The sequence below is a fragment of the Sturnira hondurensis genome, unplaced genomic scaffold, assembly GCF_014824575.4.
Source record: "Sturnira hondurensis isolate 20B ecotype Veracruz unplaced genomic scaffold, ASM1482457v3 Scaffold0001920, whole genome shotgun sequence".
In the NCBI taxonomy this organism is placed as follows: Eukaryota; Metazoa; Chordata; class Mammalia; order Chiroptera; family Phyllostomidae; genus Sturnira; species Sturnira hondurensis.
Window position 1 is genome coordinate 376,158 of NW_028074551.1, and position 27,643 is coordinate 403,800.

Genomic DNA, 27,643 nt, shown 5'->3' on the forward strand with positions numbered 1-27,643 from the left:
CTTACAAAAACTAAAAAACTCATAATTATCTGAACCTAGAACCTAACCCACAAATTATTTTTTGCATTATTTTAAAAATGTACCCCTCCTAAATGTAAATACTGTACAAATCAAGAATAAATACTTTTATTTTATTCAAAACTTTACCACTTCTGGAAATCAAATCAGTAGTAAGTAGTAACAGCAACTGTGGTGTTTGACTTGTCAACGAGACCTCTATATCTGTTCGCTCACATTTTTAGCTCTTACATTTGCATAGATCACTTTAAAAAAACACCTCATCTACTATGTCTCTTATGGTAGTCACGCCCTAGAATTTGTATGTGGAAAGCATGCCATTTTTTTATTATATGTTACTTTCTTTTTATTTCCTCTTTGAATATTTTAAAATGTGTATTGATATTTTAAAAACATGTACATATGTGAGATGTTATCTATGCATTTCATTTTAGGACAGAATATGAAAAGTTACAAAGTATTTGTTATAAAATGGCTTGGGGTTTGACAAAGCTAAGAATAACTGCTCCAACTCAGCCAATCTTATTTTATCTTCTCACTGAGGAAGAAGGTGTCCTTAAAATAATAACTTATTCTCAACATCCAATAATGGGAATTAACCATAAACTACTTACTTTATAATACAAACTATTAAACCCTCTGGGTAACAGTAAAAACTGCAGTCTTATCTGGGTGTGAATCATACATGATTCTACCACTAACCAACACTGTGACCTTCGTTTCACCTTAGGTAAAATGATTCTTAGGCTAATTTCACAGGTTATTTGGTTGATCCAATGGGAATAACCTTTGTAATTATATATTCAATAAGCATAAGTTGTTTATATCATTTGCATTATAGAAAAATTCTGAAACTCTAACCTAAATATTTGAAGAGACTAAGAATCTATCAAAACTAGGAGACAGATGTAAGTTCAATGGGGACAAAGACCTGCATATTTTGTTCACTGCTGTATCCCCAATGCTTAGTAACACCGCACAGTAGGCAATCAATATTTACTAAATAAATGAACGCACTAGAGAACTCTGATGTGAATTTATTAAATTACAGAAACTAATAAAAATATAATTATCACCTATTTTAAACAATTTTCTTACCTGTAAGAATCCAGGTAACAAATCTGCAAAATGTTTGAACAGAGCAACATTATGCTCATTTGCAAGTATAAATGCAGCTGTAGCTCTAGCAGATAATGTTCGGATCTAAAATGAAGAGAGTAAAAAAATAACAAACACGAGACATTGAAGATGGATGCCAAGTTTAAGTTTTTTTACACAAAATGAAATTTTTCTTTATCGGTAAAACTAGTAATTTTCCTTTAGCAGTAAAAACTAGTATTTATACTTTAAAGTATTAAAGACAATCTCCAAATACATAAATTTCTTTCACAAATTAGATATTATCCTAAATTAGATGTTAACATTAATGAAATGAAAAGTATTCACCGATGGATGTTCCTGATCTTGCATACACTGAACTAACATCCGTTTGATGACATCTAAGTAGTGCTGCTGTTGGTTCCCAAAAATTCCAGGAAAGTTCCTAAAAAATGATCCAAAGTGGTTTTTAAGAAGTACATTACATGTTAGTTAAAATATCAACTAGAATATCTAATTAAATGTCTGTATGACTCGAAGATTGTGTATTAGTACTTAAGGATGAATACCCATCCTCCTTCTAAGCAATCCTCTTTTGGTGTTGGATGAATGGAAACAAACACAATAAAGAGGATTAGTCTGGGAACTTGGAGAGACCCAGTCGTACAGGACTCAGTCACCCACCCTAGTCCAATATTTTATTCTTATTACTGTCTCTGTTAGAAGCTAACTTAGAGGACAGGACAGGAGAAGAGCAGTTTCAGGTAGTATTGTAACAACCATGCTTTCTGACATTCTGGTCCTAGTCTTGGTGATCCAGGGCAGTTTAAGTTCTGCTCTACTTTAAATTAGGTAAATACTTTTACTTCATCCTCTACTCTAGATTACTGACATAAATAAGATACATTTGACAAGGAAAGTAGACAATGGTTTTAATATATACCCTATCCTCTTCGGATGTTCAAGGTATATCATATTGAAAAAAATGTGTATGATATTTAAAAGTTATAAATCTACTTATATTGTAAATGCAGTATACTGTATTACATAGCAGGGTGGAATTTTTTTTAGTGCAGATAGTTTTTGCATTCTAAGCCTTGATCATCTCCTTATAAATACAGTTTATTAAAATGTTACATTTTATAAAGCTTGGCTGTAGAAGACCCAGAAAACAATGGGGATTCATGAGCATTTTCTCTTCTTCAAGATGTCATTATTAAAGCAGCTTTCTCACAGTTACATTTAGTACTGTGTCAATCTCCAAATAAAGCAGAAGAAACCATTCCAGAAACTTTTTCACAATAATAAAAAACAGGAAAGAAATCAAGCTCCAGAAACCTTATATACAAATGAGGATCATAATATGAAATACAAAGATTTTTTTTCAGCTTTACTTCCAAATCAAATACAAAGTTTATTGAAGGTATTATGTTAAGTGTAAAAAGTTGTTAGGAACTTTGCAGAAACTTCTGGCAAAGATGGAGGTGTAGGAGGATAAACTGTGATTCCTTGCAAAACCAAAAGGAGGACAAGTTCAAAAACAAAAAACAACCTGAACTGACAGAAAATCACACTAGATGGAAGTCTGACAGCCAAGGAGTTAAAAAAACATTCATCCAGATCAGAAGGAGGGGCCAAGATGGGCAGCCTGGTGAAGAGGGACTCAGAGAAAGCTGGCAGCTGGAGAACTGGGACTGGCAAAGTGGTGGCCCATATTTGCCTGTAGATAAACCTGGAGGAACAATGGGGGAACGAGATAGACTATGCAACACAGAGTCCCAAGGTGGGGAAATAAAGTCTCAAAACTTGACTGAAAAAACCGGTGAGGGTTGAGGTGGTGGGAGAAACTCCCAGCCTCACAGAGAGTTCATTGGAGATACCCACAGGGTGTTAGAATGTACACAAAACCAACCACCTGGGAAATATGCACTAGAAGGGCCTGATTTGCTTGTGGGTAGCTGAGGAAGTGACTGAAAACCAGCAGAGAACAGAACATGTGGCATTGTTCCCTCTCAGATCCCTCCCCTACATAGAGCACCAAACCCAATGATGTGCGTTGCCCAGCCCCGGAAAATAACTAAGGCTCTACCGCTCTGAATGTAATAAGCCCGCCAAGACAAAAAAAAAAAAAAAAAAAAAGGGCCTGAATGAAAGAACAGATCAAAGCTCCAGAAAAAATACAGCAAAGCAATGAAGAGATAGCCAACCTATCAGATGCAAAGTTTAAAACACTGATAATCAGGATGCTGATAGAACTGGTTGAGTATGATCACAAAATAGAGGGAAAAAAAAGTGAAGACTATAAAAGCTGAAATAAAGGAAAATGTACAAGGAACCCAACAGTGATAGAATGGATACAGGGACTCAAATCAACGATTTGGACCAAAGGAAGAAATAAACAGAGACTTCCGGCCATGATGGAGGTATAGGTAAAAACACTGTGCCTCCCCGCACAACCAAAATTAAGAACAACAAAGATTTAGAAACAAAAACACAACCAGAAAAGACAGAAAATTGAAATGTATGCAAGTCCAACAACTATTCATCCACACCAATAAGAGGCACAGAGTGGCGGCTAGTGAAGAGGGGTCACGGCAGGAAAAGGCAGTGGCTGACAGACCTGGGTGCATAGGCAGGAATGCCAGCGGTGTGGTGCTAGCAGACCCCAGGCCCGGGGAGGAAACGAGCAGACCCAATGAGGTGCCAAAGGCCGCTGCCTGTCATAGTCACACATTCGAGTGCAAATAAACCAGGCAAAAACTGGCAGCAAGACAGAATGCACAACCCAGGGCCCAGCTCCAGGCGATAAAGCATAAAAGCACTGATTGAAAACACTATTGTGGTGGAGATGCCGGGAGAGACTCTCAGCCTCACAGGAGAGTTTGTTGGAGAGACCCACAGGGTCCAAGAACCTACACAAGCCCACCCACCTGGAAACCAGCACCAGAAGGGCAGAATTTGTGCGTGGGAAACAGCAGAGGGGACTGAAATACAAGTGGAGCAAGTGCCATAGTTCCCCCCCTAACCCCACCCAACATATAGCATCATACCCAAGTGACTGGGTTGACCTGCCCTATGGAACACCTAAGTCTCCGCCCCTCATATGTAACAGGTGCGACCTGACCAAAACATTATGGCTCAAACAAAAGAACAAATCAAAGCCCCAGAGCCAATACTTTTAAGTGACCAGGAGATAGCCAACCTATCAGATGCACAGTTCAAAATACTCGTAATCAGGATGCTCACAGAACTGGTTGATTTTGCTCGCAAATTAGGTGAAAAAATGAAGGCTACACTAAGTGAAATGAAGGAAAAGCACAGGGAACCAAAAGTGATAAAAAGAAAACTGGGACTCAAATCAATGGAGTGGACCAGAAGGAAGAAAGAACAAACAAACAACAAAAAATGAAGAAACAAGAATTCAAAAAAATGAAGAGAGGCTTAGAAACCTCCAGGACATCTTTAAATGTTCCAACATCCAAATTATAGGTGTACCACAGGGGAAGAGGAACAGCAACAAGTGGAAAACTTATTTGAACAAATAATAAAAAAGAACTTCCCCAATCTGCCAAAGGAAATAGACTTCCAGGAAGTCCAGGATGCTCAAAGAGTCCCAAAGAAGGTGGACCCAAGGAAGAACACACCAAGGCACATCATAATTACATTAGTCAAGATTAAAATGAAGGAGAGAATTCTAGAAGCAGCAAGATAGAGAGACAGTCACCTACAAGGAGTTGCCATCAGACTGTCAGCTGATTTCTCAAAAGAGACCTTACAGGCAAGAAGGGGCTGGAAAGAAGTATTCCAAGTCATGAAATCCAAAGTCCTACAGCCAAGATTGCTCTATCCACCAAAGCTTTCATTTAGAATGGAAGGACAGATAAAGTGCTTCTCAGATAAGGTCAAGTTCAAGGAGTTCATCATCACCAAGCCCTTATTATATGAAATGTTAAAGGGACTTATCTAAGAAAAAGAAGATGAAAAATATTAACAGTGGAAGGACAGCAAACTCACAGTTATTAACAACCACACCTAAAACAAAAGCACACTAAGTGGACAGCTAGAACAGGAGCAGAGCCACAGAAATGGAGATCACATGGAGGGTTAGCAACAGGGGAGTGGGAGGAGGAGGAGAGGTGGGAGAAGGTACAGAGAATAATTAGCATAGACGGTGTAAAGAAAATAGACAGGGGGAGGGCAAGAGTAGTGTGGGAAATGTGGGTGGGAGGGGGGGTGGAGGGGAATTAAGGGGGGAATGGAAGAACTGTAATTGCATAATCAATGAAATACATTATTTAAAAAAAATAAACAAACATTCAATCAGAACAGAATGAAGAAACAAGAATTCAAAACAATGAGGAGAAGCTTAGGAGCCTCCAAGACAACTTTAAATTTCCAATATCCAAATTATAGAAGTGCCAGAAGGAGAAGAGCAAAAAATGAAAAACCTATTTGAAAAAAATAAGGAAGGAAAACTTCCGTAATCTGGAAATGAAATAGTCTTCTAGGAAGTCCAGGAAGCTCAAAGAGTCCCAAAGAAGGTGGACCCAAGGAAGAACATACCAAGGCACTTTATAATTACATTATTCAAGATGAAAGAGGAGAGAATTTTAAAAGCAACAGGAGAAAAGGGGAGTTGCCTAAAAGGAGTTCCCATAAGACTGCCAGCTGATTTCTCAAAAGAAACCTTACAGGGAAGAAGGGGCTGGAAAGAAGTATTCAAAGTCATGAAATGCAAGGACCTACCTCCAATATTACATTATCCAGCAAAGCTATCATTTAGAATGGAAGGGCAGATAAAGTGCTTCCCAGATAAGATCAAGTGCAAGGAGTTCATCATCACCAAACCCTTATTATGCTATGTTAAAGGGACTCAATCTAAGAAGAAGATCAAAAATATAAACAGTAAGCCCTGGCTGGTGTAGCTCAGTGGACTGAGTACGTGCCTATGAACCAGACAATTGCGGTTCGATTCCCAGTCAGGGCACATACTTCGGTTGCAGGCCAGTCCCCAGCGGGGGACTCTCATGAGAGGCAACTATACATTGATATTTCTCTCCTTCCCTTCCCCAATAGAGATAAATAAATAATTTAAAAATATATATATAAACAGTAAAAATGACAACAAACTCACAACTGTCAACAACCAAATCTAAAAAAACAAACACAAAAATGAACTGAGCGAACAACTAGAACAGGTATAGAATCACAGAAATCGAGATACTTGGAGGGTTATGAGCAGGGAAGGGGAGGTGGAAATAGCAGAAGAGATATAGGGAATAAGTAGCATAAATAACAGGTAGAAAATAGACAGGGGAGGCTAAGAAGAGTATAGGAAACTGGCTGGTGTAGCTCAGTGGATTGAGCATGGGCCTGTATACCAAAGGGTGGCAGATTTGATTCCCAGTCAGGGCACATGCCTGGGTTGCAGGCCTAGTCCCTGGTGAGGGGCTCCCAAGAGGCAACCCGACACTGATGTTTCTCTCCCCCTTTTTCTCCCTCCCTCTCCTTCTCTCTAAACATAAATCAGATCTTTAAAAAAAAATAAACTCATTTAAAAAAAAGAGAATAGTATAGGAAATGTAGAAGCCAAAGAGCTTATATGTATGACCCATGGACAGTAACTAAGGGGGGGCAACGATGCTGGTGGGAGGGGTGTGGAGTGCAGAGGGGAATGAATGAGGGAAAATGGGACAACTGTAATAGCATAATCAATAAATTATATTAAAAAACTAAAAAAAAAGTTAAGTTAGACTAAAAAAATCAAATGTTCTTTGCATATTCATGACGTTCAACTTTAAAAAATAAAAAATGAGATCAGTGTATATACCAGAAAATGTGAAGGGCGGCTTCTCGCAATCCCACATTTTGAGAGCTGACTGAATCAAAAAGGAACTTCAAACCTTCAGGCCATTGGTTGTTACCATCCTCATCTAAAAACAAAAAAGTCCAGGCATAAAGTATGTAAGTCAAAACTAAAGGGTGAATCCTTTCATTATAAGTCTTATTTGAAATATGCGGTAGTCAAAAATGTCATTTACTGTATATATTTTTAAAAATTCCAATATAATTAGGTCCTTTAACCTAAAAATAACATAATAATCTTGTAAAAAGCAACTGCTTATATTTGAGTTACTTAAGCACAGAGAGTAACAGTAGTCATTTAGAAGGAGGGGGATTGAGAAATGATATAACTAGGACTGTTTGACTGGTTGAATCTTTAACATATACTATTGTTATTAAAGAGTTTTAGAAGAAGGCAAAGTTAATATATGGTAACAAAGTCTTGAAACCTGGACTCAGAGTGGGGTGCTCACACTTTCCAGTTTTAAGTCCTATCAGATGTTATCAATGTATTTACCTTTCAACAAGATTTTAAAATAATGTTTGTCATACTGTATAATGAAAATGAGAAATCTTAATAAACTACTCTATTAGTTAACGGACTCATTAGTTATACTCTTACAAAGAACTTGAGTTGTACTGGGTTGGCCAAAAAGGTCATTTAGGTTTTTTCCATCAGATGGCTCTAGTAGTGCTTATTTGTCTTAACTTCATTCAAACAATTTTGTTAGATTGTATTGGGAAAGCTGTCATATCAGCATGCAATAAAAAAATCAAAACTAGTGAATTTTTGTGCAGTCATTTTAATACTGAAGAAGATACACAACATTTTTGGCATATTATGCTTTACTATTTCAAGAAAGGTAAAAATGCAAATGAAGTGCAAAAAAAAAAGATTTGTGCAATGTATGGAGGAGGTGCTGTGACTGATGAAAAGTATCAGAGTGGTTCGCAAAGTTTCTTGGTACTACTGATATTTTGGCTAAATGATTCTTTGCAGTGGTGCTGTCAGGCATTGGAATATGTTTAGCAGCACCTCTGGCCTCTTCCACTAGAAGATAGCAGGAGATAACCAGCATACTCAAAATAGCCAATCAATAAAAGTACTAGTGAAAATGAAAAAAATGTGTCCTTTATTTTATGGGGGAAAAAAAAAGAAATAAAAAACCTAAGTGGACTTTTTGGGTATCTCAATAGAAATCACACTCGAGTTATACTGTTTTCTTGTTAAACATTTCCCTCCATATTTACCGATATTTTCTGAAATGAACACTACTTGGCTGACATCAAAAAATAAAACCATTAATCTGTCCATTCAACATAAAAATGATGAGGTTTAAAATAACTGCTTTAAAAAATCTATGAAGTTAACTCTGAAACATTTTGAAAATGTTTCCATTATTAAATGATTTTGAGTTACAAATGTCGCCTATAAAAAAATTCTTATTTGTACACTTAAAAATTTTTAATAGAATCTTCTAAGCTTTTAAAATAATTCAACATTAAGAGTTTCAGTGAGTTCTGAACTCAATAGGTAGCTGAAACTAAAGAATTAGTGTTATGATATACTAAGCACAACCAACAAAGTTCTCTCATTTAGCCCTTATCTTAGTGAGATATCCTTTTCAATGTTTAAATATCCCACCTAAATGAATTAAGTTTAAAATCATATTTATGAATCTGTCAAAAAAAAGTATGTTTAATTATATTTTATTTGAAGTGACCAAAAGGTTTTAACAGTTGATAAAATGCAGTATTAGATGTTTTCCTTTAAAAATATATTTGGGTGTTTTATAATGTAAAAGTATAGTAGCATAAAAGGATATGTACATAATTTATAAATATACAAATATACTGCAAAAGCACCTGGATTCCACTGATTTCTACTTCTATTGGCAAGTCTGTAAAGAAGGTTCTAAATTAGACTATGCTTTCAAAACTTTACAGATTAAGAAGGAATACAACAGACAACTTTCAGGCAAACTACAAAAACTTCTCCACATGATTGTATTAGAACCAATGGTATTATGACTGTATTTCATAAACATCTGTAATTTTTGGCTCCAAATGCAGAATTCATAATCACTTTCATTTTCAACAGAATAAATGGTACTTAAGCAGCTGGGGATTTTCTTCTAAAGATTCCACTTAAAAATATATATATTTACAAGGTCCATCCAGAAGGTAACTAGTTATGTAATATGAAAAATAGAGCCCTGGCTGGTGTAGCTCAGTGGATTGAGCGTGGGCCTGCGAAACAAAGGATCGTGGTTCGATTCCCAGTCAGGCTACATGCCTGGGTTGCAGGCCAGTTCCCAGCAGGGGACGCACAAGAGGCAACCATACATTAATACTTCTCTCCCTCTCTCCTTCCCTTTCCCTCTAAAGATAAATAAATAAAATGTTTAAAAAAAGAAAGAAAAATAGAGACAGTTATTGAAGAATATACAGGAAACATTGTACATAGGACAATGACATCCCAGTCCCCTTAAAAGTAGGTACTGTGGGACCTCACACTGTTCTTCCAATCACCATCAGCTGCTCCATCGTATTTTCCTGAATCTATCTCATTGACAGTCTGAAATCTCTTCACTTTCAAAGGTGATTTTAGTTTTGGAAAAAACCCAGAAGTCATAAGGCACCAAATCTGGGCTGTAGAGAGGCTGAGTCACCTGGGTGATTTGATGTTTCCCTAAAAGCTTTGTATAAGATGTGAAGCATGAGTGGGCGTGTTGTTGCGATAAAGCTGCCAATCACCAGTTGCCCATAGTTGCGGCCTTCTGAATCATCCAAATAGTTTCCCTGGAGGAATGTTTAAGCTTAATGCAAAATCTGATGCAGATTCACTGCTCTCCTTCTTCAGTCATTTTGAATATAACAGCGACACAGTACACGTCACTCATCAGAGCCTACAACCCCCACTAACTAGTACAGTGGAGTCATCATTATTCACACATGTGCATTCCAGTCCACTCTACTTGGCTGTAAGGTTACACTGATGTCATGCAAACGGTTCTCATTATATTAACAATGGCTGGACTTTTTCCGGACAGACCTTTATATACTTGACCCTTAAACTGTGGAGGTTTAGAGATACCAATCCTCAACACAATAAAACTCTGAACATAACTTTTGACTCCCCTAAAACTAATTTGTCTCTGATTATCTGCTGGGTATTGATTTCAGAACCTGTGTCAGATAACAAAATCCACAGATGCTCAAGTCTCATATCAAACGGTGTAGAACAATGCATACAGTCAACATTCTACATCCAGACTCCCAACAATAAATTGAAAGAGGTACAGGTACATATTGCAAAAAACCCCCATATAAGTGGACCCACATAGTTTGAACCTGTGTCATTCAAGGGTCAACTGTGTTCATTTTCTTTTATAACATAAGTACTTTTGCATACACACCTATTAAATTTCTTGCTAGCTCTGCAGCAATATCACAAATTTTCTTCCTCATGCTAGATTGTGTTTCCATTTGAATAATCATTAGTAGTTCACTCTTGATAGCATTCTGGACATCAGAAGGAAGAGTTGGGTAGACTTCATCAAATGCAGAGGACAAAAGACGTCTTAGGAGAACAGCAGCCATTTGTCTAGCCTATAAAAAGATAACATTGTTAATATATTGGTGTCTTACTAGAGAAATACTAGATTCATCCTGCCACTGACTGATGTAACTATTCCATTTTTACAATTTATTCTGAAAGCATTTTATTAGATTTTGTGAAAACTAAAACTTTGTAATCACATTAGCCTGCTGCATGGAAAATGCCACCAAAAGCTATTTTTGTTTATACCTCAGTAAAAACCCTGAACACATTAAATCTCAAACAGGAACACCTATCATAGCAATAATAAACCTGTTGAAAATTCCTGTTTTTAATACATTCTTTGGAGAAAAACAGATCTTAATATTAATTGTAAGCCATATAATGCCTTTTTCCTACTCCTTTTGGCTCTCATTCTAGTATGTGAAGTACTTTTCCTACATAATCTTAATACTCCCAGGCTTGACTACCTTGCTATGTTACTGACCTTTCATTAACTTCTGAGACAAAATGCTATCGAATCTATTTATCTTTATGCCTCATTCATACATAGAAACACTACAAGTTCCCAACATCTAAAAAGTGATGATTAATTTCAATGTGTATACTCTTACTCCATTTTCAAACCTGTAGAACTGATTCAAGCTTGTCATTTTCTGCACAATATTCCTTTGGATTATAAAAGTTGAGACAAATAGGACTTTGGCCAAGATGGAAGCAGAGGTAGATATACTTTGTCAAGATGGAAGCAAAGGTAGATATACTTTGCCTCCTCAAACAACCAAAAGAAGGACAATAACAAATATAAAAACAAAAATATTCAGAAGGGCTGGAAAATCAAACAGTATGAAAGTCTGACAATCAAAGACTTAAAGAAGAAACATCCATCCAGACTGGTAGTAGTAGTGGAAAGGGCAGCCAGGGCAGCTGGACGAATGGGTGGTCCCACATTTGCGTGTGGATAAACAAGAGAAACAACTGGGGGGAGAGAGACAGACTGTGCAACCCAGGGTTCCAGCATAGGGAAATGAAGCCTCAAAACCTCTGACTATAAAAAGCTATGGGGTTTGCGGTGGTGGGAGAAACTCCCAGATTCACAGGAAAGTTTGCTGGACAGACCGATGAAGTCCTAGGATGTATCCATACCCACCAACCTGGGAATCAACACCAGAAAGGCCCAACTTGCTTGTGGGTAAAGGCAAAATTGACTGAAAGCCTCCTACAGCAGAGAAAGACACATTGTTCCCTCTTGGACCCCACCCCCACAGCACAGTGAAGTGGGGTGCCCCGCTCTGGCAAATACCTAAGGCTCCACTCCTCTGAATGTTAACGGACAAGCCGACACACACTCACATACACACACACACACACAACCCCCCCCCCAACGGAAGAACAGATCAAAGCTCCAAAAATACAACTAAGCAACAAAGAGATAGTCAACCTATCAGATGAGGTATTCAAAACATTGGTAATCAGGATGCTCACAGAAATGGTTAGTATAGCCACAAAAGAGAGGAAAAAGTGAAGGTTATGCAAAGTGAAATAAAGGAAAATATGCAGGGAACCAACAGTGAGGGGAAAGAAACTGGGACTTAAATCAATGATTTGGAGAAGGAAAAAAATAAACATTCAATCAGAATAGAATGAAGAAACAAGAATTCAAAAAAATGAGGAGAGGCTTAGGAGCCTCTGGGACAACTTTAAATGTTCCAACATCCAACTCACAGGAGTGCCAGAAGAAGAAGAGGAAGAGCAAGAAATGGAAAACTTATTTGAAAAAATAGTGAAAGAGAACTTCCCCAATCACGTAAAGGGAATAGACTTCCAGGAAGTCCAGGAAGCTCAGAGAGTCCTAAAGAAGTTGGACCCAAAGGGGAACACACCGAGGTACATCATCATTAAGCTACCCAAGATTAAAGATAAAAAGTGAATCTTAAAATCGACAAGAAAAAAGGAGAGAGTTATCTCCAAAGAAGTTCCCATAAGACTATCAGCTGATTTCTCAAAAGAAACCTTGTAGGCAAGAAGGGGCTGGAAAGAAGTATTCAAAGTCATGAAAGGCAAGGACCTAGATCCAGGATTACTGTATCCAGCAAAGCTATCATTTAGAATGGAAGGGCAGATAAAGTGGTTCCCAGAAACGGTCAAGTTAGTAGAAGAGTTCATCAACCCTGAGCCCTTATTATATGAAATGTTAATCTAACAATGTTAATCTTAATCTAACAAAAAGTTGATTAAAAATATGAACAGTAAAATGTAAACAAGCTGACAACTATCAACTAAACCTAAAAAAACAAAAACAAACTAAGCACACAACTAGAACAGGAACAAAATCAGAGATGGAGATCACATGAAGGGTTACCAGCGAGGAACGGGTAGGGGGAGAATGGGGGAAAAGGTGTAGGGAATAAGAAGCATAAATGGTATGTACAGAAGAAAGAGGGGAGGTTAAAAATAGTACAGGATATGGAGAAGCCAAAGTCCATATGACCCACGGACTGAACTAAAAAGGGGAGAATGCTGGTGGGAGGGGAGTGCAGGGTGGAGGGGAATAAAAGGGAGAACACTATGGGACAACTGTAATAGCATAATCAATAAAATATATTGAAAGAAGGTTGAGACATACACCTTTCTAAAATTTGATCATATTAAGTCTATAAGCCATTGAAAAAAATAAACCCAATTATTCATGTTTTTTCTTCTTTTCTGGGCTGCAGCTATTATCACTATAACTACTTGGGACTATGATCAACAAAGAGTTAAGCTATGCCAATAAAGTTTGCCTTTTTTTCCTCATTTACTTTTCACTGAGAAATCTTTTCATCTGAAATACTTTTGGCAAATAGCCAACATATTAAAAATTTATGCTCTAGAAAGGATTCAAAGTGGTTAACATTCCCAATAAAAGCAGCTAAAATTTGTGCAATTCTCATATATACACTGAAAACTATGAAGCCACAATCAAGATGATGAGGCTAGTTCACAATCATTACCTAATTCCTAAATCAATATTTAAATGGGGTTCAGTATAGGTTTTCTAAAAATAAAATTCAGTACTTTTCATTATATTCTCAGCTTTAAAATTCATTTCGTAATGGCACACTCCCCCTCTGGGGAGCACGCTTGCGCCTTTCCCTTCCCCCCCTTCTTCCACCAGGCACATTACCTTTGCCTTTCTCTCTCCCAAGCTCCAAGGGCCCTTCTTTTGCTTTTGTAACTTGTTTCCTGAGCCTATGCAGCCAGTTGGCTTACTTTATTACCTCTGTAACTTCAAAAATAAACTTTCTCTTGTGATATGAAAAAAATGTTCTATAGCTAACTTGCATCCATCTTCAGAAACTAAAATAGCCAATTTTTTTTTAGAGATTTAAGTACTGTTTGTTGTTTGTATTTGACATTCATTTTGAATTAAAGAAAAAGAATGTTGCAAAGCTGAAGGAGCACCTTTTGACATTTACTTTAAAAAACCAGGGCATGTGTATATTGTTTTCTAAGTGCTTTCAGAGAATAATAAATCGCCAATTTAAAGTCAGGCATATTACTAGGTAGTTTAGTGTGACTTCATTTCCATCATGTGTTAATATAAGCATTTTACATATAGTGTGACTGTTAATAAAGGAGTTTCCTCACTTTACAAATTTTAAGTGCATTTTATAAATGGGGTAAGTTTTATATACTTGGGTATTTTGATGTTTTTCCTGAAACAAACAGGATATTTGATTAACTTTCAATGTTATACACAGATTATTACTTTTGTAAAGGAAAAAAAATAGCTTGTAAATGCACAGATAAGCAGTAAAAAACTATATTTGACTTGGTACAGTAACTAGTTTATTTGCTAAAAGCCATGATTTTATTTTAAAAAGTTTTTATTTATTTACTTTTTTTTTTAGAGAGAAGAAGAGGGAGGGAGAAAGAAAAGGAAAGAAACATAGATGTGAAAGACAAACATCTATTGGCTGCTTCTTTTACACTACCTTAGGGACCAAACCTATAACCTAGGCAAGTACCCTGACTGGGAACCAAACCAGTGATCTTTTGCTTTGCAGACCCATGCCCAACAGACTGAGCCACAGCAGTTAGGGCTAAAAGTCAAGATTTTTAAAGGACTCTACAAAGTGTCTTTTGTTTCTTAAACATCTTTATAGCACATATTATTCTTCACTTAGAGATGGCTATAAGCATAACATTTTTAAAGATAGATAAAAAGTAGTTTTTCAAAATCATTTGGCAACATATTAAAACACTAAGTGAATAATTTCCTCCTTTTAGAATGAATCTGGGAAAGAAAATTTTTATAGTTACAGAAATCACTTATATTAATAATTTTAATATAATTATTTTTAAATATGCTGGACACATGATCTGACATGGGGAAAAACATTCTCATTCTTAATATGAGTTATTCAGAAATTTTAACTCCAAATAGCTTTTAGCAAATATTAAGTTCAGAATTCTGGTAACATCAAGGCAGTAAACAATAGTTTTTACTACGTACTTTTACCACAATCTAATACCCAACTTGTTTTCTAAGACTATATTCTCAAATATTACAGTACCTCCTCAGCAGCTGTAGTATTTCTGATGGCTTGTAAAAGGAATGTGATCTTTGAATGTCCTGGGATATTCTCATAGGTTTCCTACATAAAAAAGAAAAACATTAAAGGTTAGAATATAATATTAGAAAGCCTCATGATTACACTAGGAAAAAGAAATGAAGGCTGGGAAAGATCCATTCATGGAGAAGTCATATAATCTAGAACTAGTATTAAAAAATTCTCCTGTAACATAAAATATACTTCAGATAGGTTAAGAAAGAGAAGATAATTCAAGGAGTTACTTTAGAGTTCCTTTCTACCTTTACCTTTTAAAAATGATGTGTGCATACATTTCCTCAGCTTTTGTTAATATCCTGATTAACAAAACTTAAAGCTTAAGAGGGTAGGTGTTAAATGTGACTTCAGCTACCTTGCTGCAGAGTAAGTGCTGAGTATGTCCTTATGTCATGGAAAACTGGTTATTTTGTCAACATTTTTTAGATCAGAAGATGTAGAACTGGTTCAAATGCACACTAAGAACCACCAGGGACTACCTCAGATGAAGGAAGTCAGAGAAAGGAAAAGAAAGTAGTCAAATTCTCCATGATACCTTTTCTTTAAAGCAAGGATTATACTAAAACCATACATATATACACCAATAAATGAATATAGTCTGAAGAAATTTGGCCAGGAGACTTTATTAGATCTAGAAATCTAGATTTTGAGACTCAGGTCTTCTTCTCCATTAACAATGTAAAATGAGAGCAAATTGGTTAACAATAAAAACTAAGCTGACACCAATTAAAAAGATAGATGATCTACATGGATCAAAAGTCAAGGCCTAAGTATATGATGTCTATAAAATTGAGTGGAAATACAGATTCATGTGCATTCATGTGTAAAAAATTCTAACAATAGTAGTATTACTATGGAAAAGAAATCATTATTTTAAGCACACTTTGATTTTTTCTCCCCAAAAGTCTCTTTAAACTGATTGAGTAGAATTGGCAATCAGTAAATAAGTAAAGATAGTCCACTCTGGTCTATCCACTTTAAGGGTATTGTAGATAACTTTAATTTCTTTTCAGTGTGAGTTCAAAGAGCTTGTCTACTCTCTAATAACTACCACCCATAAAATTTACTTGGTTTCTCTGAAGAGAAGTGATTAAGGAGAGAGGGAAAACAGGGCTTCTCTGTATCCTTATCTACCTTACACCTTTAGTTAAGAGAATGCTCCACAGCATCCTTGAGATATTGACAGATAAGGAAATAAAGGCTCAAAAGTTAAATGATCTGCCCAAGGTTTTGCTTGGTCTTCTGAGGCCAAACTGTACTCAAAACCTCCTTGGCACTAAATGTTTTCTGGGTTTCATCCCTAGGGACTGACACCACCAAATAACCAGTTTTATTTATGCAGTGCTACATAGTTTTCAAACTTCTCGAATGCATTTCAATTTGGGGAAGAACAAATTTGGGAGAAAGAACATGATGTCTTATGATAACCTCAGGTTCCTCTCAAATACGTAGGCACATGGGAACATAATAATGCTGAAAACTGAGACACAAAGTATTCCCTGCTGAGGAGAGAAGATAGTTTAAAATTTATCCAGAAATGAGATAATTTATGTAAAGATATTCACAAGATTGCAAAAATGGATATGGTACCTTCAGATTTTTCATTTATCTTTATCAAAGCAACTAAAAAACCAATATAGCCTTTCATCTAAACATAATATCTCGCAGTACAATAAAAATATCTTTTTTATTCTTTGTATCAATGCTTAGCTTAGCCCCTCATGTACTGTAGATGTTGTAAGTGTTTAACACTTAAATTTTCCATGGCTAAATCAAACTTTGGAAAAAAATTCTTAGGATAACACTCTCAGAAAACCTGTTACGAATTCTGATGGTCTCTAGCCTTGGCCCTGCTGAGACTATTAATGTGAGTTATCCAGTGCTAATTCTAATAGAGACATATAAACATTAAATATTAAACTCTATTCCACAATGAATTAGAAACCAAGGAAGAAGAGTATAGTATGAGTGACATCTGACTCCTAAGAGAGGATTCTCCTTATTTGATATGTTCCTCTATAGCAATCCAGATATAGTATTATAAAATATGGGTCAAGGACAACAGTTTGGGAGGAAAAAAGCGGTAATAGTTTGACAAAAAGAACACAGCTTTAAAATCTAAAGTGCAACTTTTTCTTAGCCAAAACAGTTGAGTTCCACAAAGACAGGTATGGTATCTTTTTCACACCTGTATTCTCAGCATATAGAACATTACAGTATAAAGAATATTTCTGAGCAAACAGAAAGAATATTTCTAAGCAAGTATCTAAGACTATTCCTAGCACTAGCCCAGGCAGGCTCAATGAATGTCACCAGCATGTGGCAAATAAAATTTCAATTCCATATGATTCTACTATGAACAATCACACAATGTAAAGCACATTTCACCCTATATACTCTTCTCACCCATTCCATAAATATTTAGGGAGCCTACCTTGTATACAGATATACAGAAGAGGAGACAAACAAATTCAAGTACATTTTTCAAGTACACCTTCCTTACCTTCCTTCAACTCAAATCTTGCTAATGAAGTTCTATATTAGAATCAATATGAGTTTGGGCCAAAATGGAGGTGTAGAAACCCTTTGCTTCCTCACACAACCAAAAGGAGGATAACAACCAATCTAAAATCAATAAACAACCAGAAGTGCCAGAAAAATCAAACTGCATGGAACTCCAACAATCAAGGAATTTAAGAAAAAGTCAACCAGAACAACTAGACCAGTGCGCTGAGACAAAGAAATATGGCCCAAATGAAAGAACAGAGCAAAACTTCAGAAATAGAGCTAAGCAGTGAGGAAATAGCCAACCTATCTGATGGAGAATTTAAAACCTTGGTAATCAAAATGCTCACAGAACTGATTGACCTTGGTCACAAAGTGAAAGAACAAATCAAAGATACCCAAAATGAAATAAAGCAAAATATTCAGGGAACCAACAGTGACAGGAAGGAAACCAGGACTCGAAGCAATGATTTGGGACAAAAGGGAAAAATAAACATCCAACCAGAACAGAATGAAGAATTTTAAAAAGTGCAGAGAAACTTAGGAATCTCTGGGACAACCTGAAATGTTCCAATATCCAAATTATAGGAGTGGCAGAAGGAAAACAACAGCAAGAAGTTTAAAACTTAATTGAAAAAATAATGAAGGAAAACGCCCCCAATTTGGCAAAGGAAATACACTTCCAGGAAGCCCAGCGAGTCCCAAAGTTGTTGGACCCCAAGAGAAACACACCAAGGCACATCATCATTAAGCTACCCAAGATTAAAGATAAAGAGAGAATCCTAAAAGCAGCAAGAGGGAGAGTTACTTACTCTCCCTCTTACTAAAAGAGTAAGAGTAAGATGGTCCCATAAGACCACCTTTGTTTTGATTTCTCAAAACAAACCTTGTAGGCAAGAAAGGGCTGAAAAGAAGTATTTGAAGTCATGAAAGGCAAGGACCTACATCTAATATTAATCTATACAGCAAAGCTTTCATTTAGAATGGAAAGGCAGATAAAGTGCTTCCCAGATAAGATCAAGTTCAAGGAGTTCATCATCACCAAGCCATTATTATATGAAATGTTAAAGGGACTTATCTAGGAAAAAGAAGAACAGTAAAATGACAACAGACTCAGAGCTTTCAACAAACGAACCTGAAAGAAAAGAAAAACAATGAAAACAAAAAGTAAGCAAACAACGAGATCAGTAAAAGAATCAGAGAAATGAACATCGCATGGAGGGATTTCAGGGGGGGGGGAAGGAAGGAATAGTGGGATTAAGGTACAGGAAAGAAGCATAATTAGCAGATGTAAAATAGGGAGAAATAGGAAATAGAGAACTTGAAGAACTTATATGTACAACCCATGGACATGAACTAAGGGGAGGGGTACGCTGGAGGGTTGGGGCATGCCGGATAAAGGGAGGATAAAGCGGGGAAAATTGGGAAGACAGTAATAGCATAATCAATAAAAAATACTTAAAAAGAATCAATGAAATAAAGTCAATGCAAAAAATTAATGAAAATATAAAAATCCATGCATGATTGATAAAATATTTTATATAAAATGTCATTATGAATGTCATGGACATTCAACGTTGGATTACTTGTCAATTATTCAATTGCTTATTCATATTATTATATTTTGAGACAGGACATTTAAATGATTTCTTCAAAGGACATTTAAATGATTTCTTCAAATATTGCAAATATGTTTTTAAAGTTAAAGAGAAAAATCCTCTAAGATTTTAGTAGAAGAAATAAAGCCTAACTCTGCCTGTATAGTTCAGTCAGATGGTTAGAGCATCATCCGCCTATGCCAAGGTTGTGGGTTTGAACCTTGGTCAGAGAACATACAAGAAGCAATCATGCTTTGGCTAGTATGGCTCAGTGGACTGAATGCTCTCTTCCCCTAGTTGGGGAAGCACAGAGGCAATCACACATTGATGTTTTTCTCCCCCGCCTAAAAATAAGTCAATAAAATCTTTTTTAAAAAAGCAATCAATGAATACATAAATAAGTGGCACAACACATTGATGTTTTTCTCTGTACTTTCCTCTCTCCCTTAAAAAAAAGAGATACAGATCTTACCAAAGGGTTTACAATGGAAAACAATGAAAAACTTTTTAAAGTTTCAAAGCTCTTCAATGATTCCAACAGTAATTACTATAAATGAACCTTTAACTGTACTTGATTTCATATTTCAATATAAAACAAGTCATCTTAGTCAACAGTTTAGTATGTACGTGTCAGCTATGTACTTTTATTTTGATTGATTAAATTACAATGATATTTATTTACTAAGCCCTTGCCAAGCCTTTAGTTTTAAAAAAAATCTGTATTTGCTATAAGAGACTATAATAAAAGGCTCATTTCATGATGCAAAAAAAAAGGTATTAAGGCATCATTTGAAGAGCTCTGGCCAGGTGGCTCAGTTGGTTGGAGCATTGCTCTGTACACCCAAAAAGGCTGCAGGTTAGATTACTGGTCAGGGCATATGCCTAGGTTGTGGGTTTGAGCCCCAGTCAAGGTATGTATGTATGGAAGGCAACCAATCGATGTTTGTTTCTCTTCCTCTCTCACCTGAGATGTTTTTATTCCCTTCAGAATAAAAACATCTCCTCAGGTGAAGATTAAATATATATCTGTATATTCCAAGGCTATACAAAAAAAGTAAAAATACAGAATTTTAATGTTTTCACTAGAAATAAAGCGACTTAAGAGAATAACAGTACTTATTTGCAATTGTTCTATAATGAGAAAGTGTACTGAATGCTGCTAACTACACCCAAAGTGGTAAAAGTAATAAAAGATTTACAACAGGCACCAACTGGAATTCAAGCTGAACCATCTGTGTATTTGGTTCAATAGGAGAAAGATTCCCCAATAGAGACTTAAGCAATTGGAAGAGGCAGAATTAAACTAGCTTACTAAATACAATGCTGTTCTGTTTTGTAACACGTGACAATTTCTATTATGGGTTGGGATTAAGAACTTATTTCTGTGAAAAATTACCTGTAGAGCTAACAGAAAGCATCAAAATGTTTTATTAGGCATCGTCACATGACAGTGATAGGAGTGCAATTTGATCCAACTAATAAATGCATATTACTTCTAAGGTCAAATGCTTCTTTTAAGTTCTCTACAAACAAACCTGGCAAAGTCTGAAAAGATAGGGATACATGTACTTCTATGTATAGCACTGTTTTCAAGAGCAGGACTCTGGAAATCTCAATTGCCATGCATAGAGGATTAGTTGCATAAACAATATATGTACATCCACTGGATGGAATACTACATAGCTGGCTGCTTTAACAAAATCTCTTATGTGGCAATTTGAAATATATTGAGTGAAATATACAAAGTGCACCATCAGCATGTGTACTAGAAGCCCATTCATGTAAAAATGAATATATACATACACATATGTGCATATAAACACTTCTTGCAAAGTGATTTCAGAGACAATACACAAGAAACTTAAAAAGTGGTTACGTTTAGAGAATGAGATTAAAAGTATCTGCACCTTTTGAATTTTTACCCCAAACAAGTTTTACAAGTACAATAAACAAGTCAATCAAAAGTCATTACAATAAAGTTAATAGCTATTTAAAGTACTTTTTCATACAGAACTGACTTCCGGTGTATTTACGTTGCAAATTATAAAACCACTTAAGTGTAACCAGCATCCCTAAATCTACTCAAAATCTATTAACAAAATTGTGATTTTAAAGACTATAAATCTTGAGTCTAGAGGAGGCAGTGTCCCCCCAATTCATTAGCTATATGTAATATAAATGTTTACTCTGTAAAAAGATATGGCTGAACATCATCCTTCACTGAATCATAGAAATCTTCAATCACAAGGTGGCAAAGAACTCCAGACATAATCAAGTCTGAAGATAGGTTCTGATAATGCATTTCAAAGGAACTATAAAGTTTCTGCCCTTCCCTTGAAGTATCAAATAAATTGCGGTCTCAACATTGACAGAAAAACGTTAGTCTTCTAAACACCAAATGTGTCTTACTACTACTTGGTAAATGAACTCGCAAATGCACACGGAACAATGTCTTTTGAAACTGTATCACAGATGCACATTTTGTAGGTTAGGAGTCAGAGGTGATTAAAAAACGAGATTCAGATTAGGTTTAATGAAATCAAAGATTTAAGCATACAGCATTGGCCCAGTTAAGCAACGGAAGTCCCAGGACATTCCATTTATGTTATGAGACCACAAATCTCTTGAGATCAAATGTTTCTCTGAAGAGCAAATTAAGTCAGAAGCTGCTTAAAAAGAAACCATAAAGGTAACTTCACAAGACTGTGAGAGATGTGGGAGAAACCCAGCTTCCTATGTTAAGAACTAGGCAAGAGAAGAAATGGAAATAAGTGGAAAGGCGAAAGGACTAGACACATAGGTGAATGGAGGGACAGAGGGTAGCTTTAAATGAGGGATCAGGAGAGAAGCAGGGGTAATGGGTTAGGCAGCAGCCAGGGTTTGGGGAACCAAGAAGGTTGGGCTGGGTGGACCCCATGGGGAGGCTCCCAACGGGAGAGAGCCGGAAAGAGGAGAGAGGAGCCCCGGGGCCCGCCCCACGCCCCTCACAGCTGCCTGGTTTCCCCATCGGGGCGGGCGTTGTGTGTCAGCAGCGGCCGCACATGTGTGTGCGAGAGGAGGCTGGGAAAAAACTGGCTTTGGCCCCAGTGGCTGCAGGAGTCCGAAGGGCCCCAGGGCACCTCCGGGATCCTTTGGCCCCCTCACACGTGGGCTGAGCAGCCACCGCTCGCCGGTCCCGGCCTGTGCCGTGGCGGCTGGGCAGCCAAGGCCCTGTGTGGCAATGTAGATCCAAGAGTCAGCGCGCCGGCCGGGGCAAAGAGTCTGGCGACAAGCTCAATTACCTCTGCTTGTTTCCGGACCACATTGTCGGGGCTGAGCAGGTTTCCCAGGAGCAGGTAGAACTGTTGCTGCTCCGTCGCGGACGCCGCCATTGCGCTAGGCGTGAGAAAGAAACAGAGAGGGAGAGGCGGGGGCAGAGAGAGAGGGAGAGAAGAGAAGGGAGGGGAGACAGAAGCCGTGAGGTGCGCTGGCGGCCGGCGGCTGGCGGCTGGCGGCCGGCGTGAGGGGTGGGGGCGGGCCCAGCGCTGAGACCCTGCACCAGCCTCGCGCGCGGGACTAGGGGAGGCGGGCGGGAAAGGGCGGGGCAAAGGGGAAAGGGGAGAATGGGGCGGGGCCTCTTGACCCCTCACCCCGCCGCACTCGCGGGCGTCTTCGCCTCATTGGCCCTGGGAGTGTGGGGCGGGACCGGGTCGTGCGGATTGGCCAAGCACCCTGCAGTGTGGTCACCAGCGGCGCTTGGCGTACTGCTGGGATTTGGAGTAGGCCGGGAGAGTAAGGAATTTAGCAGCGTGAATACTGCGTCGCCGGGATGGAGGGAGGTGTCAGCTGACAGGGCTGCGTGCCGTAACTACAGGGGCCGCGGCGGGGGAGGAGGAGCCAGCCCAGAGCGCGGGAGATTTCGGCGTCCCGGCTAGCCGGTCTCGTCACCTCCAGGCCCTCGCCGCAGGATGGGGAGCCCTCCCAGTTCCAACCCCTTTGGCCCCTGCGATCCCATACTCCCACTCTTCTACGAGAGAGCTCCTTTGAAACCTACTTTACACTTAAATTCCACGCCCTGCCTTCCCCAGAACCCTCCATCTGTCAGACCCTCTGACTTCCCTCAAGACCGCCCCTTCCGCCGCGCTCACCAGTGAGTCCCTCCCTGGGCTTGCCCGGAAGAGGGGTTACTCAGCCTTGGGCTCTCTCTCCGGGCCTTCTCTACCCAGCTTGAGACGTGTGTGTGTAGCACACACGTGCCCACTCCCTCCCCACCTCAGGATCCGTGACTATTTCCTTAAATTCCGGGTTTTGGGGTCCTGTTCTTTATACCGTTGGGGAAGTTGAGAGAGACACCCCTCTCCCTAAAGCAACATTTTGTAGGGCTGATTTCTCAAGTGTTACTGATTACCACAGGTACTTAGGGCCAAGAGACCTGATTTCAGTTGCAACTCACTAAGGCTTAGGTAATACAGCCAATCTTTACTACTGGAGCTACCTAAGGCTGAGAGACCAGCCCCTACTTTGTCCATCGCACTGGGCTGAAGTTGACAGTGAAGAAAATAACAATTCATCTTTGCCTTAAAAGGACACAGCTTTTCTAATGAGGTTACACGTTGGGTGAGATGGAGGTTAGTACACTTCTGGCAGGCCATCGTATTTAATTTAGGAAATTTAATTTCCTGTTGACTATTTTGCTAAAGTTCTCCTCTTTGGAAATCTACTTAAAACATTTGCTTTTAGGCGAAGGATTTAAAACTTTGGCTGTACATTAGAATCTGGGCCGCTGTGTCCAGAATCCCTGGGCAGAGTTCATGGGATCCCCAAAGACATTTTAAAGGATTTTAATTAATTTGTGGAGAAAACTTTCCTAAGTTTTAGCTGTGACGGTTATAGGGTTCTCTATAAAAAATCTGCATACCTATCTTTGTAGAATTGATGTTTCTTAGATGTGACAATTTAGCATTCTTATGACACATTTCTTCAAAGACATTAGGAGTTGGAATGTCTGTATTCAGAGGAAGCTTTTTCCTCACCCAATGTAATTCGGGGAATCACATACTATAAACCATTTTTAATGACTACATTACCATTGAAATTAGGTAAATTGCCTAGAGTCTTGCTCAAGAGTATGGCCTGATCTCCAGTTATTTTTTAACACCTGCTGTGGCGTTTTATTGGCAGTGACTCCATAGTATATATATTTGTTCAGTAATTATTAAATAATAGAAATTCCAACTTAAATCTGCACATTTCAAAATAGAGAGTTTATTTTTCAGGAATAGATGGTAGAAGGTAAAGAACCTTGAACTTGAGTGGATTTGGGTCTTTAGTCTCTAGTTATAAACTTGAGTGAGCACATAATGTCTGTAAGCCTCAATTTCTCATCTATAAAATGGAATAGTAATGACTGTTAAGGTATAGTATTATTAATCACAAAAGTTCTAACATTACATTATACTTGGAAATAAAATGTAAGGGTGGAAAACTTCAAATCTTGCTTACTCCTGACAGCTGCCATTGCTTTGGGATGATTTATTGTAAGTGGCCAGCTCCTGATGCCTTTCCTTTTAGCTTATTAGACCTGACTTTACCTATGTTAAGTTCTGCAGCATATTTGCTTAGAGCATTTAAAACCCCTTGTGAAAAAGGGTGAGGTTGGGAAAATAGAAGACAGGAAGTTTCTCTCAATTGGTTCATGAAATTTAGCTAATTTAGGATTTTTGGTGTTTGTTAAGTCACTGCACAGTCTGATTATGACACTTATAAAAACACAGCAGGCAAGACTCTTTAAAAACAAAGCATTAGGGCCCTGGCTGGTGTAGCTCAGTGGATTGAGCCTGGGCTTCCGAACCGAAGGGTCAACCAGTTTGATTCCCAGTCAGGTCACACGCCTGGGTCGAGGGCCAGGTTCCCTGGTGCAGGGTGTGCAAGAGGCAACCACACATTAATGTTTCTCTCTCTCTCTTGCTTCTTCCTTTGCCCTTTCTCTAAAAGTGAATAAATAAAATCTTTTTAAAAAGAGAGCATTAGAATGTTCTCCAGCTACGGTTCTTTGGTGGACTTTAATGTTAATGAAAGTGTTTTAGAAATGGGAGGTTGCTGGAGAAGTTAGGCTTATGAAACCTCTGTGAAAGCGTCTCTCAGCTGTGGTAGAATTTGGTCGTGCCTATTTCTAGTTTATTGGGTTCTGAATGTAAACAAAATAAGATTCTTCCAAATGAACAATTGTAATTTTTTAAAAGTTGCCCCAAGACTCAAAAAAAAAAAAACTATAACCACTTGCTCTGATTGTTGTAAGCACATGTGCTCTCTCTATCACAACCTATGAGGGTCAGTGTAGATAATAAAAATTAGGATCTGTAACTACACAGGTGTATGGTGATGCTATTATTTAACCTGGTGCAATGAAAAAAAAAAAGATTGGCATTGGTTCCTTACCTGAAAATGAGAATAATATTTCTCCATAGGGGTGTTGTAAAAGTTAAGATAGTATTTGTTAAATCCACATAGCATGGTGTCTGCATAGTAGTAATTTTTAGCTGTTGATTAATTAGATAAATTTTGGGGTTAAATCAATAAGAAATAAACCTAAGCAAATAATTACCCTTAAAACTACATGTGGTATAGATGTGTGGGTCCCATTTTTGTGTTTTTAAAATATATGTGTATATTTTCTATTAGTCTCCTAATTGTGCAGTAAAATAGTATGTGGAATGGATTAAGGATAGTTCATAGACACTTGTCTGATAAATATAATTTTTAACTTATTCTAATAATAATATAGTTTGTTGCCTAGATAAAAGCCAGCAAAAAAATTAGAACAGTTTAAAAAGTGGTCCCCAACCTTTTTGGCACCAGGGGCTAGATTCATTAAAGACAATTTTTCCAATGACCTGGGGTTGGGGTACGGTTTGTAGATAATTCAAGTGCATTACATTCACGATCACCTCCTGCTGTGTAGCCTGGTTCCTAACAGGCCCAGAGGTTGGAGACCCCTGGTTTAAAAGGTTATTTACTGAAAATAAAAAATGCTGAATTGTTCACACTTTTTGAAGTGGACTCAATTATGATAACTTCTTTTGGTCTCTCTCATAATTTTATTTATGAAAGTCACTGAATGACTATAGATAGTAGGATGCATTTTAAGGAGGCAGTCAAGTTTGGGGGCTAGAAGCACAGATTCCAGAGCCAGCCCGAATGAGAGTTCGAATAATGACTTCACAACTTATGTGCTTATGTGATCTTGCCCAAGTTAAGTAATTTTCCTCAGTCCCCATTTCCTCTTCTATGAAATGGAGATAACAAAAGCACCTTTCACTATGTGTTAAAATACTTAACATAGTGCCTGGTACAAAGTAAATCCTTAATAAATATTAGCTGTCATTACTAATACAGATTGAAACCTCCAAAAATTTGTAAACTTAATCTTGATTGCACATCTACCTATTAGATTATTGCATTTTTATAATCCTATTATATAAATAGTCATGTTATAGCAATGCATAACTATAGTTAAGAAAAAACTTTTCAGTTTGATATGATTATCATAGAGTATTTTAAGGCCATTTTAACCTTTAAATGCTATAGTTGCACTGTCCAATGTGGTAGCCACAAGCCATTATGGCCATTGATCACTTGAAATGTGATAAGTTCAGATTAAGGTGTGCTTTAAATATAAAAACACACTAAATTTCAAAGACATAGTAGAAATTAAGAATAACTAACAATTTTATACTGATCACATGTAGATATGATAATACACTGATTTAAATGTGTTGATTATATTTATTAATAAACTATAATTATTAACACTTTTGCTTGTTTTTGCTTTTTGAACTATGGCTACTAGACATTTTAAAGTTACATATGTAATTTGGATTTGTGAGTCAAAATATATTTTTATTGAACAGTGCTTTACTAGAGAATAAAATAACCAGCTAGCTATACACAGGTGTCGTCCATACTTTGTTCATTTAGATTTAGTAAGTGATTTGTTACAAAGTGAAAATTAGCTACCTTATAGTGCTTTCTGTTGCTTCCAGTTTTCCCACTGGATTCTCAGGAATTTGGTAACATGGCACAGTACTTTCTGAGCAGTGTTCCTTGCTGAGGAATTTTCTTTCCCTGCTGGTTTGACATGAGACAGATTTGTTAACCTTTAGAAGGTAAGACTCCAGATTTGATCTTGTAGAATAAATACTTATAACTTAAATCAAGGACTGGTTAAGAGTTGGGGAAAGAAAGAATACCTTTTATTTTTTTGATTATTTTCTTTTAAATGTGGTAAGTGAATTTAAAAACCACCATTGGCTGCATTTTAACACCTGAAATAAAGACATGCTTAGCAGAAGAATTTCATTTTTAAGTTGTGTGTGCATGAGTGGTTTAGAACACAGATAGGTTTAAAGTAAAAGGATGGAAAAATA

General features: G+C 37.4%; 1 protein-coding gene across 1 annotated transcript in view; it reads right to left on the bottom strand.

Moving 5' to 3' along the window:
- The window catches only part of IPO5 (importin 5), a 51,881-nt gene extending 29,112 nt beyond the window's left edge, over window positions 1-22,769 (bottom strand). The window contains exons 1-6 of the mRNA XM_037038001.1: window positions 22,520-22,769; window positions 15,082-15,162; window positions 10,380-10,572; window positions 6,947-7,049; window positions 1,465-1,561; window positions 1,117-1,221 (exon numbers count right to left, since the gene is read on the bottom strand). Of these exons, the coding sequence (XP_036893896.1) occupies window positions 1,117-1,221; window positions 1,465-1,561; window positions 6,947-7,049; window positions 10,380-10,572; window positions 15,082-15,162; window positions 22,520-22,609 (669 nt within the window). The 5' untranslated portion in view covers window positions 22,610-22,769. The remainder of the gene's footprint in view (window positions 1-1,116; window positions 1,222-1,464; window positions 1,562-6,946; window positions 7,050-10,379; window positions 10,573-15,081; window positions 15,163-22,519) is intronic.
- Window positions 22,770-27,643: the final 4,874 nt, after the last annotated feature.